General features: G+C 39.1%; 2 protein-coding genes across 3 annotated transcripts in view; both read left to right on the top strand.

Moving 5' to 3' along the window:
* Positions 1 to 1,840, top strand: part of slc39a14 (solute carrier family 39 member 14) — a 44,218-nt gene extending 42,378 nt beyond the window's left edge. The window contains exon 10 of one of the 2 annotated variants that reach the window (XM_057831909.1): positions 890 to 1,840. In XM_057831909.1, coding sequence (XP_057687892.1) covers positions 890 to 1,042 — 153 coding nt within the window. In that variant the 3' untranslated portion in view covers positions 1,043 to 1,840. The remainder of the gene's footprint in view (positions 1 to 889) is intronic. The other variant, XM_057831908.1, reaches the window with a different exon arrangement.
* Positions 1,841 to 13,006: 11,166 nt separating this feature from the next.
* Positions 13,007 to 19,921, top strand: part of ascc2 (activating signal cointegrator 1 complex subunit 2) — a 17,931-nt gene continuing 11,016 nt past the window's right edge. Inside the window, exons 1-7 of the mRNA XM_057832552.1 lie at positions 13,007 to 13,162; positions 15,719 to 15,810; positions 15,878 to 16,036; positions 16,201 to 16,374; positions 17,836 to 17,965; positions 18,048 to 18,115; positions 18,178 to 18,285. Coding sequence (XP_057688535.1) covers positions 15,727 to 15,810; positions 15,878 to 16,036; positions 16,201 to 16,374; positions 17,836 to 17,965; positions 18,048 to 18,115; positions 18,178 to 18,285 — 723 coding nt within the window. The 5' untranslated portion in view covers positions 13,007 to 13,162; positions 15,719 to 15,726. The remainder of the gene's footprint in view (positions 13,163 to 15,718; positions 15,811 to 15,877; positions 16,037 to 16,200; positions 16,375 to 17,835; positions 17,966 to 18,047; positions 18,116 to 18,177; positions 18,286 to 19,921) is intronic.

Below are 19,921 nucleotides of genomic sequence, written 5' to 3'. Positions count from 1 at the left end.
TTGGCATGTGAAGAAATTAGTTCACACTACAGCTTTAAGTAAAGGTCTCCAGCAGGATTCGAACTTGCATTTCCCGTGCGACAGACGAGCACTTGACCCTAGGACTGTAGTTTCGCGTGATGTTATAGTTAGGATTTTCCTCATAAAGCAATCGCAACCCACATGCATTGTCTTTCTGTGCGGTAAAACCTGAAAGGGAAAGGCAATTGAAAAGAGTGTGTGGCTGGCTTGACCACGGAATTAGAAAACGCGGCTCTCTTCAGACGGCAAGCAGACAGCAATAACATAGGGATTGCGTAAATTGGTTTATTAAACACACAATAAAACACGCGATCGCGAAAAGAGAGACACAAAAAGGGTCCGTGACATTAGGTTAGGATCAGTAAAAAAAAAAAAACTGAGGTAAAACCGCTGTTAGAAGCAGACAAACGAAAAAAAACCAAGGCAATCATGCAACTAGCAACGAAGGGATATACAAACTGTCAAATGACAGAAAGTCTATCTTAGCAACCCGCCTAGGATCGGCCTATAGATACCGCTGATGAGCTGGAATTGGATGCAGGTACGACGTTAGGAACTCATCCTTATCTCTGTAACAAAACAATCTGACCAGCAGCAGAATGTGATAAAATCGTGCCAGTTGTCATACTAGCTTTGCTTGCTAGCTAGCACAGCTATTCTCCCAGTCCAACCCAACCGCGTCATCACCCCCAGCGTGCATTGCAGGCGTAAGATATGGCGCCCTCCATAGGTCAAAACATGTACTAAATATTAGAGATTTTTAAATCAATGGCAATATTTTATGTTTCTAATAACATATTTTAGTGAAAGAGAACAATTGTGACTTCTTAGAGCCTACAAGTCTTTAAGTCCTTGCGTTTCTTGGCAGTTCCCCGAGATGAACGAGGTGAGTCGCGAGGAGGAGAACGCGGGCGGCAGCAGCTTCCTGCTCACATTCGCCATCCAGAACGCTGGCCTACTAACGGGCTTCGCCATCATGTTGCTGCTTACCACCTACTCCGGAGAGATGCAGCTGGTTTAGCCGCCACTTCGGTACCCGCACATCATGTGACTGATTAATGACAGCTAGCCTTCACACAGTCTGATTACAGCTGCATTCTTCTGTGGTGTCAGCACCCAAACTAAGCAGACTGCCTGTCTTTTGTTTTCTACGTGATGAGAGGAGATGCGTCAGCTCCTTTTCCTTTTTTTTAAAACTTCAGTTAGAGGGGAATTTTTTTACGTTAGTCTTAATCTTTGAGTTAGCACCCTGAAACTGACAAATAACTGACAAACTGCACAGAATTTGTTGAAATCAACTCCTCTGACCAATTAAACCCCTGCTAACTCAAAGATTAAGCCCAATGTCAAAAATCCCGAACTTCCGCTTTAACCTTCCTCTGAATAAATCTGCGAGCAAACCGGATGGACACTATTGTGAAAACATGCTCGGGTCATCGATTTAAAGCGACGACGCCACCCAAAGATTAGAAACGTTTCTCGTCATCGCTTCTTATTAGGGCCCGAGCACTAGACGTGCGAAGGCCCTATTGTTTTGCAAAGGATTATTATTATTATTATTATTATTATTATTATTATTATTATTATTATTATTATTCTTCTTTTTTCAGGGCAAATGAAAATGGCCAATTTGGAGGCCTGAACATGCACGAAAAGTCACCAAAATTTGCACATACGTGCCGCTTCGCGTAAATTTCGATAATCTTGTGTCGTTTTGAAAAAATGTCAAAAAATGGCTCAGTGGCGCCCCCTTTACCCTTAAAATTTTCAAAAAGGCCTCTCCTCTCAGGTTTTCAACGTAGAGCAATGAAATTTGGGGAGTAGATACCTTATGCCTAACTGTTCAAAAAAGCCTCTTGCACCCATATTCCAAATCCAACAGGAAATCGGATATTTTGGATCAAATGTGAAATTTTTATCGGTTCACAGTTGGGGTTTACATTTGGAGGCCTGAACATGCACGAAAACTCACCAAAATTTGCACATACATGCAACTTTGCGTAAATTTTGATAATCTACAAAAAAATTTAACAAAATCGCTCAGTGGCGCCCCCTTGAAATTTTCAAAAAGGCCTTTCCTATTAGGTTTTTTCAACGTAGAACGATGAAATTTGGCGAGTCGATACATTGTGCAAAACTGCTCCAAAAAGTCTCTTGCACCCATATTCCAAATCCAACAGGAAGTCGGAAATTTTGGATCAAATGTGAAATTTTATCGATTTACATTTGAGACCTTGTCGCTGAAGAAAATAGTTGGATCGTCTTCAAAATTGGTCAGAGTATTCAGGAGACATATGAGATCTTAAGTTTTCAAAATGGTGTGTTTTCACTCAAGGGTCGGGCCTGGGCGTGGTCCCAAAGTCGGCCATTTTTGGGCAAAATACCAAATTCAGAAAATGATTAAAAACTCCGTGATACAACGTTCAATCTTTTTCATTTCTAGCATGTATATGAGATATCCCAGCCTGAACACGACTGCATTGAAATATTACCCATTAGGCCTGGCGCCCCCTAGTGGGAACAGGAAATGGCCTTCTTTACGAGACAGGCTCCTCCTCCAAGGGAAAAAAAACTATTGACCTCAAACCTGTTTCAGGGGAGCCTCAAGACATGTGTTCAGGTCCCTGATAAAAAATATTGAGGTTTCGTTGAAGCGGAGAGGTCCAAACTGGAAGTGAAAATGACCGTCAACAATTTGTCTCGCCAAAAATTTTGAACAGTCATAACTCGGCAGATATGCAACATATCTGCGCCAAACTTTCCGTGTTTGTTGAGAGTCATACCCTGAAGGTTCTTGTAGGGGTCATTTGCATCAACTCTACAGTGCCAACTAGTGGCGAAAGAAAGAAGTTTTAAAAAAGGCCTTTCCTATTGGGTTTTTTCAACATAGAGCAAGGAAATTTGGGGAGTAGATACCTTATGCAAAACTGCTCCAAAAAGTCTCTTGCACCCATATTCCAAATCCAACAGGAAATTGGGTATTTTGGATCGAATGTGAAATTTTCATGGGTTCACAGTAAGAGTTTACATTTGGAGGCTTGAATATGCATAAAAACTCACCAAAATTTGCACATACATGCGGCTTTGGATAACGTTCGATAATCTTGCAACGTTACGAAAAAATTTAACAAAATGGCTCAGTGGCGCCCCCTTGAAATTTTCAAAAAGGCCTCTCCATTTAGGTTTTTCTAACATAGAGTGATGAAATTTGGAGAGTCAAAACTTTGTGCAAAACTGCTCCAAAAAGTCTCTTGCACACACATTCCAAATCCTACAGGAAATCGGGTATTTTGGATTGAATGTGAAATTTTTATCGATTTACAGTGTGCACATTTTACACCTTGGCACCTAGGGAATTAGTTTGATCATTCTCAAAATTGGCGAGCCTGTTCATGAGGCATATGAAATCTTAAGTTATAAAAATGGTGTGTTTTCATTCACGGGCCTGACCTGGGCGGGGTGCCAAAGTCGGCCATTTTTTCGCCAAAACACCGAATTCGGAAAATGACTGATAACTCCCTCATACATCGTTCAATCTATTTTAAATCTGGCATGTGTGTGAGGTATACTAGCCTGAGCAGGACTGGATTGAAAATTTACCATTTGTGCCTGGCGCCTCCTAGTGGGAACAGGAAATGCCCTTTTTTACGGGACACACTCCTCCTCTAAAGGGAAAAAATCAATCTACCTCAAACCTGCAAAAGGGAAGCCTTAAGACCTGTGTTCAGGTGCCTGATGAAAAATATTGAAGTTTCGTTGAAGCGGAGGGGTCCAAACAGGAAAGTGAAAATGACTGTCAACAATTTTTCTCTCCAAAAACTTTGAACAGTCATAACTCGGCAGATATACAACATATCTGCGCCAAACTTCCCGTGCTTGTTGAGAGTCATACCCTGAAGGGCCTTGTAGGGGTCATTTGCATCAACCCTACAGCGCCAACTAGTGGCAATAGAAAGTCACTCGTTTTTCCAATACATGTCCAGTTCTTTTCAGGTTGGTCATTGTAGTTTCAAGACCTATTAAAATACTTATTTACGGCCCATGTCCACGTGTCTCTGTCTGTTGCCGTGACGACCCTTTGTTCGCCATTTAAAGGAAATATTTTTTTTCAGAGACTCAGGCAGCTTATAGAGCCACAATAGTTGGCACACTTGGTCGAATTGGCCCAGTTAGAAGATTAATTTTAGTTTTGAATAAGGGCTTGGCTGCACAGCTCAGTAGTGGCTCCTTTTTTGTAGTACTCTCTCCAATAGGGGTTTTTATCTCTTGGGTGTGGGAATGTAAATAGGCGACTTTCGAGCATGTTAGGTTCTAATGAGATGATTAGAGAGGAGGATCTGCCACCGCCCTGACCTGCACACAGTCCGAGTTGCGTGACGTCCGAGTTGCGCTAGATCGCGAGGGCCCGTTCAGTCCTGCTTGCAGGCCTAGTTTGTAGTTGTAATTGTTTAGTTTTTGGAAAAAAAAAAAAAAAAAAAAACGGTCAAAGTGATAGCATTGTTAAAAGGTAACCAACTTGTACGGTTGTGCCCTCATTCCCGATTACACGTTGCTCGCGTGTGTGTTCACCAGCAGTTTGTATGCAAGCCAAAATTAATTAAATATCATACCAATTCCAATTTGAACAAAAACAATTCAAGTACTTGTCGAGTTTATTAGTGTTTATGAGAATGGACCATTTTATAAATAAAAATAAATATATATATAGAGGTAGTCCCTGGGTTACGACGTACGGGTACTCGACTTGCGCGATCTGGACTTTACGACACCGGAGTCCCGTCCGCCATTTAGTCTCCAGTCGTTTTTTTTTTTCTTTTTCAGTCATAAACAGTACCTTATTATACCTCACAGTATCTTATTTTTTACTTTAGTTTATTATTATGATATGTTCTGTCCTCACTAAATTTGAAGTGCTTTTTGAATCTTTTTACTTCCTTCACTTTTGAAAAGTTGTAAAGCTGTAACACACATATGTACACTTATGTTCAAAATAATACGCATTTTAACAGTCAACATTTTTAACATTTTAACACTTGACACAAATCAATTGGTGTTCAAACGTCCATTTGGTCAGATCAATATGTAAATTTAGTAGATTAAATTAGCCTAAATTGCCTAACAAAAGTCCGCTAACGTAATGTTAAACATTTACGAATTTACAATTCTCATAGCAAATTGCTCACACATAACTCCACAAACTATAGCTGTAAACTTAATTACAAATGAATACACAAACATATATTAGCTGAAACAACTTACAGCCTTATGTTGGCAAATTCGAGCAACTGTGCTTTATTCATGTCAGATGTTTGAGTCTGCTCCTCAGTCATACAAGGCGACAGTCCAGCCAGACCCAGCGCTGCCACCAGAGGGCAGTCTATCTCCAATCATTAAAAAGAATACAATACTTTATAAAGGGTTAATTCCAATTTACGCGGAAATTCGGTTTACATCACTAGCTTAGGAACAGAACTCGTTTGTAACCTGAGACTACCTGTATATATATGTACTGAAAATAGCAGTTCAAGCCCATGAATTTTGGAACTCTTTTTGCGCTAAACCAGAATAAACTGAATTTTTGAGGGGCATTTAATGGCTATACATAACAGTTTGCTGTGCTGTTAACACTTAACAATTCAACAATAAATCATTTATTAACAGTTTAGTATAACAGATAGTTATTATAAAGTGTTACCAAATAAACGGTAAAAATAAGGAACTAACTGGTTGCATAGACTTCATAATGATATTGATGGGGCATGGGGCCAATTAATAGGGGGCCTGCATTGTTGGCGTGGCAGTCAAAGCTGACCGAGTGGAATCACAGACAAAGAGCTTTTTACGTTGAAAATTCTTATGAATAAATGCTTAAATCGGTGAATTCTTTATAGATATGGACGGAAAACAGTCTCGATTCTTGGTTAAAAGCAACAACAACAAAAACGTGCAGTTAGCATTTATTTTACGTACTGTACATATGTTGAAGTACGATGCTAGTCTGTTTGTCAATGTGGCGGCCGCCATATGTAAACAGAGCTTTTCCGGTGAAAATTCTTGTGAATGCATGCCGAAATCCTTGAATTCTTTATAGATATGGACGGAAAACTGTTTCGATTCTTGGCTAAAAGCAAAAAAAACATGCGGTTAGCATTTATTTTACGTAAATATGTCGAATGTGCTGCTAGTCTTTAGGCCACTGTGGCGCTGCCTTATCACTACAAAGAGCTTTTTCCGGTGAAAATTCTTGTGAATAAATGCTGAAATCCCTGAATTCTTTATAGATATGGACAGAAAACAGTCTCGATTCTTGATTAAAAGCAAAAAAAAAAGGCAGTTAGCATTTATTTCACGTAAATATGTTGAATGTTTAAGCCATTGTGGCGCTGCCTTATCACTTCAAAGAGCTTTTTAAGTTGAGAATTCTTGTGAATAAATGCTGAAATCCCTGACTTCTTCATAGATATGGATGTAAAACAGTCGAATCTTGGCCAAAAGCAAAAAAACAAACAAACATGCAGTTAGCATTTATTTTACTTAAATATGTCGAAGTACGATGCTAGTCTTGTTAGTCTATGTGGCGGCAGCCTTACAACAAAGAGCTTTTTACGTTCAAAATTCTTGTGAATAAATGCTTAAATGCCTGAATTCTATACAGATATAAACGTAAAACAGACTCGATTCTTTGTTAAAAAGTTGAAAATTCTTGTGAAAAAACATAATAATTTGTCGCTGCGACCGACTGCAAATAACAGAACTGGATTGCGGGATGGCCCCCTACTTGAAGGCGTGGCGCAGTGAAGGTCAAATGCCGTCAATATCATTATGAAGTCTATGCTAGTTGGTAACAAAATATCCAGAAACACCCTAACAGGGTTTCTGTGAATGAACGTCAGTTCATTTGAAACCAGAAAACTTGCGTTTTTTCCCCTATTTTTAGGGTGTTCACAGGCCTCTTTTTTGTTGATTTTAAGCCATTTACAGGTCAATTCCGTTTGAGTTTGGAGTCACTGCCTTTTCATTCGTGGAGATTCCTGGGTCGTTTCCTGTTCTGTAATTTAAAATCAATAGGAAGTGACCCGGAAATGCCCCAAAATCAATAGGAAGTGACTGAAAAGCAACAGCAAAAATGCCCCCACATAAAACTCATTGGTTGCCATTGACCGCCATAGACGTCTGATTCGTTTGAAGTGGGAAGGATGGCATGCGCTGGCACCGTCCCACTTCAAACGGGTTGGACGTCTACTATCGATAAACTCATTCCAATTCATTTATGTGATTATGTGAGAAGTAAATTTGATCTAATTCATTCTTGGATATTTATAATGACATTGTATATGTCAATTTATGATCGTGAAAATGAATTAATAATTCATTGAATTATAAACAAATAATTCTGCACAATTTAAGATCTCGATAATTTGTTTACTCCTATTGCGTTATGAATAAATGAATTAAAATGTGAAATACTTAATGGGACCATTCATAAGGTCGTCCAAAAAATGTTACATATTTCCTGTTGTATTTCACGCTTGAATCAGTTATTGGATAAGTGAATCAAGTATATTACATTTTAATGTTGTTTTTAATTGCTATCTGTTAAATTTTGCTTCATATTTATTTAATTTTGGCACCAAAAAAAATGATATTTATGGGATATGGACTCGGTGTCAGCACACTTTTTTGTCACTTTTATATAGTTTGTGATTTGTTTAATGTTTGTTTACCGGACTGGTTTATTTCCAGAGAGTTACTGATGCTGTCCCAAATTTATGCTGCCGTACAATATATTTGATATCATGTGAAGAATATGCAGTATGACTTGTCGGCGTTGAAAGTGGCATTAAGGTAGTAAATGGATGGCAAGCTCAGCTCCATCATTGCTGCTCCTTTATTTACACTGAACGTGTAAACAGATTATTTATTGCTTCTTTTATGCTTTTTACACCACCCATGAACGCCAGACATTGTCTTTTTTTTAAAAATCTCATTTGGGAATAAATTTGCGTGTTCATACTCTATGGATGAATATTTGGACAGAGTATGTCAATTTGTTCACATTAATGATCACGCAAATGTTACTCATGTCATGTCCATTCTTTTTTCTGTTTTTATATATGTAAAAACATTTACAAATATGTTATTTTTCAAGAAAATCATGACTGCTATTTAAGCTGACTTTATACTTGACCAATTAAAGTAAGATTTTCCATGAAAGTGTTTTAGTTCAGAGTTTTTATTTCATGTTAAACTAGTTTTAAAATGCTGACATGCCACATTCAGATTCAGAGATTTATTCGTCATTGACACCAGCTCTCACAAGATGACAACAGATGCAAAGAAATCCAGTTCAATAAGTGAGCATCGGGCCGCTGCAGACGTTCCGCACCGCCAACTTCTCTCTCTTCTTCAGAAATTACAGAGCAAGTTACAAGTAAACACACATACACCACCGTTCAAAAGTTTGGGGCTACTTAGAAATTTCCTCCTTTTTGAAAGAAAAGCGCCGTTTTTTTTTCAATGGAAATAAAATTAAACTAATCAGAAAAACACTATACATTATTAATGTTGTGAATGACTATTCTAGCTGGAAACGTCCGGTTTTAATGCAATATCTACGTAGTTTTGTAAAGAGGCCCATTGACAGCAAACATCATTCCAGTGTTCTAATGGTACATTGTGCTAGCTAGTTGCCTTAGAAGGATAATAGATGATTAGAAAACCTTGTGCAATTATGTTGGCACAGCTCAAAACAGTAAAGGTGGTTAGAGAATCTATAAAACTGATCTTCCTTTGAGCTAGTTGGGTATCTGGAGCATCACCTTAGTGGATTTGATTCAACTCTCAAATGGCCAGAAAAAAGTGAAACTCGACAATCTCTTCTTAGAAATTAAGGATATTCCATAAGAGAAATTGCCAAGAAATTGAAGATTTCCTATCACGCACAAACAAGATCTAATCAGAGTAGAAAGAGAAGCGGGAGGCCCCGCTGCACAGCCGAGCAAGAAGACAAGTCTATAAGAGTCTCTAGTTTGAGAAATAGATGCCTCGCAGGTCCTCATCTAGCAGCTTCATTAAATAGTACCCGTAAAACACCAGTGTCAATGTCGACAGTGAAGAGACGACTCCGGGATGCTGGTTTTCAGGGCAGCATGGCAAAGGAAAAAGCTTTATCTGAGACAGGATAATAAAATGAAACAATTAATATAGACAAAAGAACATAGAAATTGGACAGAGGAAGATTGGAAAAAAGTGTTATTGACAGACGAATCAAGGTTTGAGGTGTAATGTGATGGTCGGGTTGCTTTGGTGCTGGTAAAGTGGGAGATTTGTACAAGATCAACGGGATTTTAAATAAAGAAGGCTATCACTCCATTTTGCAACACCATGCCATACCCTTTGGAAAATGGGAGTCAAATTCATCCTACAACATCATAGTGACCCAAAGCACACCTCCAAGTTCAAGAGTACACCCCTCGCATTTCTGCAGATATTTAAGTATATCTTTTCATGGGACAACACTGACAAAATGACACAATGAAAAGTGCAGCTTATATAATAAGAGTTCATTTATTTTCCCCTCAAAATAACTCAAAATATAGCCATTAATATCTAAACCCCTGGCAACCAAAGTGAGTACACCCCTATGGAAAAACGTACATCCCTTAATGTCCAAATTGAGTACTGCTTGTCATTTTCCCTCCAAAATGTCATGTGACTCATTACAGGAGTGCTGTCAGCATTGCTGCAGAGATTGAAGAGGTGGGGGTGGTCATTCCCACCACCATGCTTGACTGTAGGCATGACACACTTATCTTTGTACTCCTCACCTGGTATATTTGAATTGTATGCTCAAAGGTAAGTTGATGAAAAAAATGATCCCTTTTGAATTTTCAACAGTCTGTTTTCTATCACAGGCGCTTTATGATGTATATGAGCTTTATTTGTATGTACGTGGCGTAATTATACATATATTTTCCCTTGGTTGACGAGCCATACTTTTTAAGCTGACTTTTTAATTTTTTTTTTTTTTTTTTTTTAAAGCTGACTCTGCTAACTGGGAATGTATCGCCAGGGATAAATTCATTAAGTCACTACCTCATTTAAATTGTCGACTGTATTTGTGAGTATTGGTAGACGACCGGCTTTCACATGCTTATTAGCTCGATTTTGTAAGATTTGAACAAAGGTATCCCCCTCATGAAAGAGTACCAAGTCAATGCATGACAACCTGTATTCTTTACACCAAAATGTTTGACATTATTATATTTTATGGACATGTCCAGATTGAAATAGGATGTCAACAAATAATAGACACAAATTTAAAAAGTAAAACCAATGTTTTTTGTTGTTGTTTTTTAGGTTACATTTTCATGATCGACATCATGCTGCTGCTGGGGACAGCTGCTGGTGCCTGCTGGCTGTAGGCGCTAAACCCATTTTGCAAATAGCAAAAAACAAATTAAAAAAGCCTTTTATTTAGTGTTCTGACAGCTGACCATTGCCATCCATTTTTTCTGCTGCTCTTGGTCCTTGGTGAAAAACCATGCTGCACAACCATCACAGGCCACTGATCTATAAAATGTTAGGTGTAAACCATGAACCATGATACCAATTTCACCAACTGTACAATTAAAAATGTGATTTTCTTAATCAAAACGTAATAAGTTGCTGATATACATTACACCATATTGAGGAAAATAATAACATTTTGTTCCTGTCTTGTAATCATTTTGTGTTGCTTTGGTGCAAACTAAATGAAAAATGCCTCTAAAGAGGTACAGGTTTGGTTTTGGTAAAATGAGAGGCTATATTCAAAATTTGTTATTCAGGAAATTTTTGTTAAATGTCATTTTTTGTGTGTGTTTCAAGCCAAACTAAGTCGATAAAATAAAAAGGAAAATGTACACACACACACATATATAGAAAGTGCAACAGTAAAGAAAAGTGGAAAATACAATTTAAAAGTTGTGACCGCAAGCCCAAACTTTTCGGGAAACAAAAGTGTTTTTATATGTCTATGCAAAAAAACAAAATAGGGACTACTACCACTTAGAACTTGGGAACAAAATATGTTATACAGTACATGGTGTTATCGTTAATATATTACCACAGGTAGGTGAATCAAGGAAATCTAGACATTCTCTGTAAAAAACTATTTTAGTTGTGAAAAAAGAAAAAACTAAATCATCTTGCGTTTGAATGTAAAAGTCGATTTCCCGTGCTAATGTTAACACAAACATGACACTTTCACTCTACAACATGGGAAAGTTTCCTTCTGCGTAACAGTTTACATACTTTTCAGTTGTCGCCATACCACTCCAAGTGTAAAACTAGCATTTACATACCGGTACATGTTATAATGCAATGATATAATCAAACAAGCACTTAGTGTCGCAACCCTCTTTACATGGCCCTGGTCAGTATGTCAGCCAATTGAACGAAAAGCAGAGTCCAGATTTTTTTTTTTTTTTTGCTGCCTGCATGTGAAGGGCGAGAGACGCTGTGAAGAACTACGAAGAAAAAATAAATGAATAGTAAATATTGGTGTAAACGGATTACGCTCACAAGCTCTTTATTAGGCTTGTTGTTAACACTTGTGTATGTAAATCTGACGTTAGTTGATTGTTCTTATTGGAGATGTGTGTGTGGCAGCGTGGTAGGTTTTTTTTTTTTTAAACAGGGGTTTTGACAGTTGGCGTCATATTTTCAGCAGCGGTGCACAATTACACCAGTCAATGACTAGGAGTGCGTGGTACTGCAGAAATGTTTTCAAAACAAAAGAGGAAAGAAAAGAAAGCAAAACAGGAGAAGGGTTGAAAAGGCCAACAGAATATGACAAAGTACTTCACAAAGGAAGGTTGGTGTCTTGTGTCAGTGTAGTGCTGAAAATAAACCTGTCATCTTAGCCCACTCCAGCCCCATCTGGAACCTCGCGATGTCTATTACAAAGCTCTGATGCGAGGTCCCAGCTCACTCCGTAAGAAATACAGGATTTTCCCGGTCTGAATGAGGGACATTCACCTGTTCAAAAAAATGAATTCAAAATAATGACAGCATTTTTTTGGTATCCTACAGATGTTGAAAGTTGGTGTGGAAATGGTCTTTTTTTAAAATCGGGTTGAATCCAGTTTGTCAAGAATTTATTGAATATAGTTTGTCATCCATTGAATTTAGTTTGTTAACAAAGGAACATTGCTTCGGAGCTGTAGCCTATAGTGGAGATCGCGAGTTTCCAGATGGGCTAAGCCTACTCCATAATGAAATACTGTAATTGTATGCTAGCTATTGTTCGCTCCACTTTTAGCTTACATTTAATCGATACAGCAGGCAAACCCTTAGCAAGCTCTTCATACTAAAACAGTTGTATACTGTGATGTATACTGTAGTATAGTTAAGTTAAAACAAAACATTTATTCTAAGTCATTCATTATGGTATTTGCTTTGAGAATATTTCTAATAAAAAATATATTTAGATTGTAAAAGATAGCCTTCAGTACATTTCTTATACTGAGAGATGATATCAGTCTATTCATTATTGCTCTATACGCTGTATGTATATATAAATATATTTTCATCTTAATGGAGAAAATGCACAAATTAGTGTGTAAAGATTCACCAGAATTCAGGAAATTACGTAGTGATACTCTAAATGTGTGTGTGTGTCCCGGCACTGGTGGTGGGGCCCAAAGTGATATCTTTTCATGGGGCCCAAAACCCCTGGCTGTGCCCCTGCCGGCCCCGTTCACATTTGGTCCGCCGCTGCACTGTTTTGTAAATTGCAAACACCTTGCATTCGTATACATGAATAACAGTATTTTGTTTTGTTTGAATTGTTTTTATTTATTTTAGTAAACCATTAACTTTTCAAAAAGAATTTTATTAACAATTTGCGACGTCATGCTGCAGTTTTGCTGGCGCCCACTAGAGGGAAGTAAACAAGCTCGGCTGCGTTGCTACCAACGGTCTCGAAGAACAAACTTGGAGCCATCCGACTACACTGCGCATGCGTTTCTACCCACTCGAGACACCGGTTAGAAATTAAAGGGCGAAAACCACATTTTTGACTGGGAAAAAAAGCTGCCAAAAGCGTCGACACTTCCACGGAGATGCCTTGTGAGAGTGTCGGACGCTAACCGTGAAGGTGAGGGTATTTCTTGCGTCTTTGTGGACCACACGGCGAAGTTTTCAAAGGTTTTAACCACGTTATGCTAATGCTTAGCAGCAATGGTTGATTGACGCGCTCTTAAACTGTAAGGTCGAATTCACTTTTATCTCCTTGCTACAACTCCAGATACGTGTTCAAACTGTAACAACTTACATCATTATAGCGTGGAGGAGAAAACTGCACTTTCACTTAAGAGCATAGGGGGAGTTTGACGTTTGTGGGAGGGGGGGTATAACATGTTCATGACATGTTCAATGAACTTATATAATATTATATATATATTTGACGCTGTTCGTGTTCAATCCTTGGTTCAAGTTCAGTTGTTGTTGAAGCTTTTGAAAGTTTAGACATAGATCATTATGAAGCCTACTGCTTAGGTTTAAAGATATTCTAAATAACCATCTTGCCACCTCAGGTGTAGTTTTGGCCAAGCAAAGCAAAGGACCGTTCAAGTGTTAGTTGTAGTTATAGGTGCTTGTCACAGGATCAGTCCGAAAAATAATTTTGAACCATTAAAAAGCACTTTGTAGAATTCTTGTTTGTTTAATTCATTTTCGTTGTTTGATTTGTTGCTTTACAACGTTTACAGGCAACATTTTAACGGCTAGGTCTTTATTTTAAAGGGGAAGTTCAGACTTTTTGACACTAGCTTAGGCTTAATATTTGTGTTAGTGGGCGTTCAATTAGTCTGTGGAGTTGATATACAACAAATTCCGTGCAGTTTGTCAGTCAGCTGAGCAGTTCTTGAACGCGACTGGAGCAGCTATCCTAAACGTCATCCCCAAACGAAACACCTGTCGCTTCAAAACAAGCTGATGGACTATTTTGTTTGCCTTTGTGAAAACGCAGAGAAACAGGCAACTTTTTTGAGAAAAGCTACAAAGGTAAATGAGAAAGCCCCCAAAGCCAGTTACCTTGTTGCTAAACTTGTTGCTAAATCCAAAGTCCCACACTGTGGCAGAGACTTTTGTACCACCTGCCTGCAAAGCTATTGTCAGCGAGCTGCTCGGCCCTGATGCGGTTAAAGACATTGCTAAAGTCCCCCTGTCTTTACTTTGTTTTTGAATACAATTTTTATCAGAACAAAAAGTTCACAAGCATCTCCATGGAATAATGCAATATGAATGCAGAGACTTAAATGATGATATTACATGCTATGTCATCAATTCAGTGTCAGTCTGTCAAGTGGGTTGCCTATAGGGATTTTTTTCTGTGTCAGTATTCAATGACACAGTATCCACACTGTGTCAACACAGTGTGTCACTGTGTCAACACGCTTCATGAGGTCTCACGGACCCATCACTACTCACCTGGTCGCCACCACACATGCTTGAGACCACTGGGACCAAACAAATTAATCTTCATCTCATCAGACCATAGGACATGGTTCCAGTAATCCATGTGCTTTGTTGACACGTCTTCAGCAAACTGTTTGCGGGCTTTCTTGTGTACCGTCTTCAGAAGAGGCTTCCTCCTGGGGTGACAGCCATGCACACCAATTTGATGTAGAGTGCGGCGTATGGTCTGAGCACTAACAGGCTGACCCCCCACCTCTTCAATCGCTGCAGCAATGCTGACAGCACTCCTGCAACAATCTTTCAAAGAAAGCATTTGAATGTGACGCTCAGCACATGCGCTCAGCTTCTTTGGACGACCAACCCAAGGCCTGTTTTGAGTGGACCCTGCTCTTTTAAAACGCTGGATGATCTTAGCCACTGTGCTGCAGCTCAGTTTCAGGGTGATGGTAATCTTCTTGTAGCCTTGGCGATCTTCATGTAGCGCAACAATACGTCTTTTAAGATCCTCAGAGAGTTTGCTATGTGGTGCCATGTTGGAACTTTCATTGACCAGTATGGGAGAGTGTAAGAGCTGCACTACAAATTTGAACACACCTACTCCCTATGCACACCTGGACCAAGTAACACTAATGAGTCACATAACGTTTTGGAGGGAAAGTGACAAGTGGTACAGTACTCAATTTGGACATTTAGCAATGTAGTTTCTAAGTAGTGTACTCACTTTTGTTGCCAGGGGTTTAGATATTAATGGCTATATTTTGACTTACTTTGAAGGGAAAATAAATTAACTCTTATTATATAAGCTGCACACAGACGACTTTTCATTGTGTCAAAGGGTCATTTTGTCAGTGTTGTCCCATGACAAGATAGACTTAAATATCTGCAGAAATGCGAGGGGTGTACTCACTTTTGTGATGCACTGTAAATGACCTATAATAATTTAGCTGTATTCTCTTCTCGATGCCGCTGAATGTGACTTATACGTCTTGTGATTTAATAGTATCAAATTTAAAATTCTATATCTCTTTAAAACATAACACTTGTAAAAATGAAAACTAATACATTATACAAATTTCACCGCAATTCAACTCAACAGCTCACAGCAAAATACGGTTTCGCCTCCAATTTTCATTTCATCACTCCCACAGGACCACCTAAAAATCTTACGATATCTGAATAACGTTTTAGAGAAAATGTAAAATGTGTTATGTTTTTTGTCTTTTGTCGTGTTAAGGAGGAGCTATGGCCTGCGCTCAGGTTCCTCTGGACGAGCAGCAGGTGACTGAGCAAGACGCTTTGGGCAAAGAGCGCACACTGCCTGCGCTGGTGAGTTGCCATCTTCTCATTCTTGTTGACGTGCTTGCTCTCCGTCATCGTTTGTGTCTTTCTACAGCATCCCGACAGGAAGGAGGACCGCCTTTTTGTGCCTTACGTGCCGCTGTCAGCCGACGCCTGTCCAGCCGAGGTGGAAGAGTTCCTTGAGCGCAGCAGGTTCATCTTAGAAGATCTGGAATGGCTACTCGCGTTGCCGCATGACAAATTTTGGTGTCAGGTCAGGGTCATATTTGTTTGTCCTTTTAAAGCAAAGTGGTCCTTCTACAACAACAACAAAATAAAAATTACAACATTTTGGTTGTTATTGACCCGAAGTTTAAATTTGAAGAAGCCAGTTAATCATTTTTCAAAACGTCTGTCGTGAACTTTCTGGTTCTCCAGGTTGTGTTTGACACGTCGCTGCAGAAATGCTTGGACTCTTATGTCCATCATGCCCCTCGTGGCCTCGACTTGAGCTCTGCATCCACATCCCCCGTGGTGGCGGAGACTCATCAGTCCCTCCATCGTGTCGTCTTCTTTGCCTTCCTTAGGATGGCCACTCACAAGGAGTCCAAGGTAGGGTCTGACAGCTGGAAGCAGGGGGTGCTGAGGATCTTTTTTAGGTTTTCCCATTCAAAAACCGCTTTTTCGGTCCAAATTTGTCATGTGTTTTCCCTATACAAGGCGTGCCTAATGGTGGTACACACGCATGCTGGATAGTTTTCGTATGACTACTAGGCTACTACAAAGACAGCGTTCTATTTCACCTACAGTGTGTGTTGGAGTACAGTCGTATTGGAAATAAAAGCACCCGTGTATTATAATGCAAATCCCCGCAGCTTGACGACGCAATGACACACGAACACATTCTAAAACTAAGGGGTCGTTTACATGGTGACTCTCCGAGAATACGAAAAATTTCAAATTTTCATTTGCGTCTCCATTCGAACAATGTCGCAATTCCGCATGAAAACGATGTAGTATTCATGCCAGGCCCTAGGGGACAGTGCAGATTTACAGGGCGACAGAAAATGATGCACTTTGACTCCACCAAGCTTCCTCAGCCAGGAAAGAAATATGCCCGCCCACTCGAAGCAATGGCATTTTTCTTTTGTTCCAAAAAGCACAAAAATGGAAACATTCAACATTTTTAAGTTAAAAATGTTATTAAAACAGTAAATTAGAGGCGACATTCTGCCATATTTGCTGTTTTTAATGTTTAGTAGCACCGCTGCGCACGCCCAATGTGACATGTACAAGTGCTGACATTATTGGCCTGGTCTCGCGCCTCGGGAGCCATTGATATGCATGCCGAGGAAGCCCCCCTCAATCCCCCGCAATCGGATGCTTCCACTTTGGAGGCAGGATTCAGAATTTTTCATCTTCGCCTTCCGTCTTCGCCGACACCATATGCACGCGAGGCGAGTCCGCTACTCAGTCATTGCGTCTTTGTGTCGCAGAGTCGCCATGTAAACTGCCCCTAAAAGGGCCAATAGACCTCAGTTTAACACCCCTTCACAACACTAAAATAATTTGCACACGAATAGCCAACAACGATCTGCGCGGTGGCAGCTCAACGCAAGCATGTCTTAGCTATTTGAAGACGCCAAAAGACAATCATCTTCAATTTTGACCTCAAATTGAATTTTCAAAAATTTCACAGTTTTTGTAAATAAAAAATCGCTAATTCGTTTTTGTGCTATGTTTACGCCTCCTTTGTCAAGTTTACTTTTTCATTCCAATAGCGCCTCATTCAAAGTGACACGGTAGCAAGCAAGGTGTCATTAAATAATCCCCAAAGTTATATATGCTCTTGTTTCAATGTTTTATGTATTTATTTATTTATTTTTAAGCCCCCCCCCCACCCCCCAAACACTATTTTTCTCCCCAACACCGGGGGGTGCTGCAGCAACCTCAGTACCCCACTTCCCGTGCGGCTGGGATCTGAAGTTAAAAGTTACGGCGTTCCAACTCATAAAAAATGCTCACCATATGATAAGAAAAACAACAAACATGTTGATGATCTTTTTACTTCAGGAGAACTACATCACACCAGCTGTATTTGGGGAAATACTGTATGAAAACTTCCTTTTCGATGTACCCAAAATAATGGATCTGTGCATGCTTTTCGGGAAAGGCAACAGTCCGCTGCTGTACAAGATGATCGGTGGGTGTCGCCTTCATCTCTCACGGTTGATGTTGACTTTATCTGCTCTGTGTGGATTCATTTTAAACATGTTTACGGACAGAGAACATTTTCACGCAACAACCATCTTACTACAGAGACCTGGATGAAACCGTGCCCACCATTTTGGAGGTGAGTGTCCACACAGCAACACTTTTAAATTACAGATAATGGTTGAGCACGTCGCCCGTCAGGTGTTCGACAGTATTGAGGAGAAGTGCGGCCTCCGCTGCGATGGTGCCGGAGAGCCCCTGAAGCTCAATGCTCAAAAGAAGCCGAATGCTGTCAGCATGACTCAGCAGGTAAGACAACCAACTAGACATTATTAATTTGCCAATTTATTTATATTTTTTGGTCAATTTTTGAAAAGCCTGACCTGCCATTCCTAAAGTTTGCACCTTTAACATTGTCATAAATGTTGTTTTATTCTAAAACACAAAACATTACCCATGAACAGTGTTGTTTTTGGCAGCTCTTTTAATTTTCATCTTAGTCTTTTGGACGATAATACTTAATAATCTTAGTCATATTTTAGTCATCTGAAAATGTGTCTGTCAAGCCTAATTTCCTCGAGTTTTAGTTGGTTTACCGAAAATATTTTCGTCTGTAAAATTACATTTACTCTAAAAATAAACAAATAGATAAAGGTTTCCAACAATTTCGAATGAACATCGACAGCCAGTGAGTTGATTTCTTAAAAATAAATACATTTTCAAAACCCGATCTTTTTCCACCCGATTCCGATCTCATAAAAATGACGTGATCGGATCGATGGCCTCCCTATTCAAGCCGGGTGGTTTACCAATAATTTACTGTTACCGAGACAGTTCACGATGACCGACGTAATTTTGACTGTGTCGATGAATTCGATTTTTTGATTAAACGATACTGTTTTTCTGCTTCATTCTCTTACAGCGCCAGACCCTCCCTCCTTCTAAGCAATCCGGCCAAACTGTCAGCTTGCATTTGTTACTTGAAGTTAACGATGATTGACAGTAGTGCTTCAACGATTCATCGATTAACTCGAGTAATTCGATTAGAAAAAAGCTTCGAATCAAATTTTGCTGCTTCGAGGATTCATTCAAGTAGAGTGGCGTTGTAACGGACTGTTTAGAAAGTGTTTGCATTTAGTTTTATTGATTTGGGTGGATACATTGCCCTCTAGTGGCAACAGGAAATATAACATAACTCATTCAACAAGGCTGAATCCAGCTTCTCCCTGTTAAACATAAATATATAATAATAAATAACATAAGTTTTTGTTTGAGCTAATGTTTTTTTTATGCATTCGTAATTTAGTTTTTAAGTATATTTAGCCGTTTTTTGTGGAGATATGTGTTTGAACGATTTGTTAAGAGCATTAAAAAAAATAGCATTTAAGCTAGCGGACTTTTGCTATGCAAGTTAGCCAATTGTTCTTTTGTTGTACTTGGATCCTCATTTATTTTTCTGTACCGTTTGAGGCTAAGCTCAGGTATTGTAATTTATTTTTAAATTAAAATGCAATTCTGCATACTTTGAAGAAACACGCGTGAATTTTATTTTGTACTCTCTTTTAATGATCTTTAGATAGCAATCCTTTGTTTTGCATTTCCTAAAATTTATTCTGCTACGCATTAAATTTTCCTAACTCGATTACTCGATTATTCAAACCAGCTAGTTGATAGATTAATCGATTACTTAAATAATCGACAGGTTTGTAGCTTTGATCTTGCCAGAGAAGCTTGGTAGCTCTGTGATCAAAGACACAAATGTGTCAATCATCGTTTAGCTTGTTACACACTAGTGATAGTGTGCTGTGGCAACTCATTGTGTAGGTGAGAGGCTGTTCTCAGCAGCGTGAGCAGATTTGAGTGGACTCACTCAATGAAGCTTTTAATAAAGGCAAGCATTTTTGTACGTTATTCTTGTTTAAAGATGATTCAGTTTATGGCAGCA

Source organism: Corythoichthys intestinalis, chromosome 3 (genome assembly GCF_030265065.1).
Source record: "Corythoichthys intestinalis isolate RoL2023-P3 chromosome 3, ASM3026506v1, whole genome shotgun sequence".
NCBI classification, from domain to species: domain Eukaryota; kingdom Metazoa; phylum Chordata; class Actinopteri; order Syngnathiformes; family Syngnathidae; genus Corythoichthys; species Corythoichthys intestinalis.
This window is presented reverse-complemented; position numbering and strand designations above follow the sequence as displayed.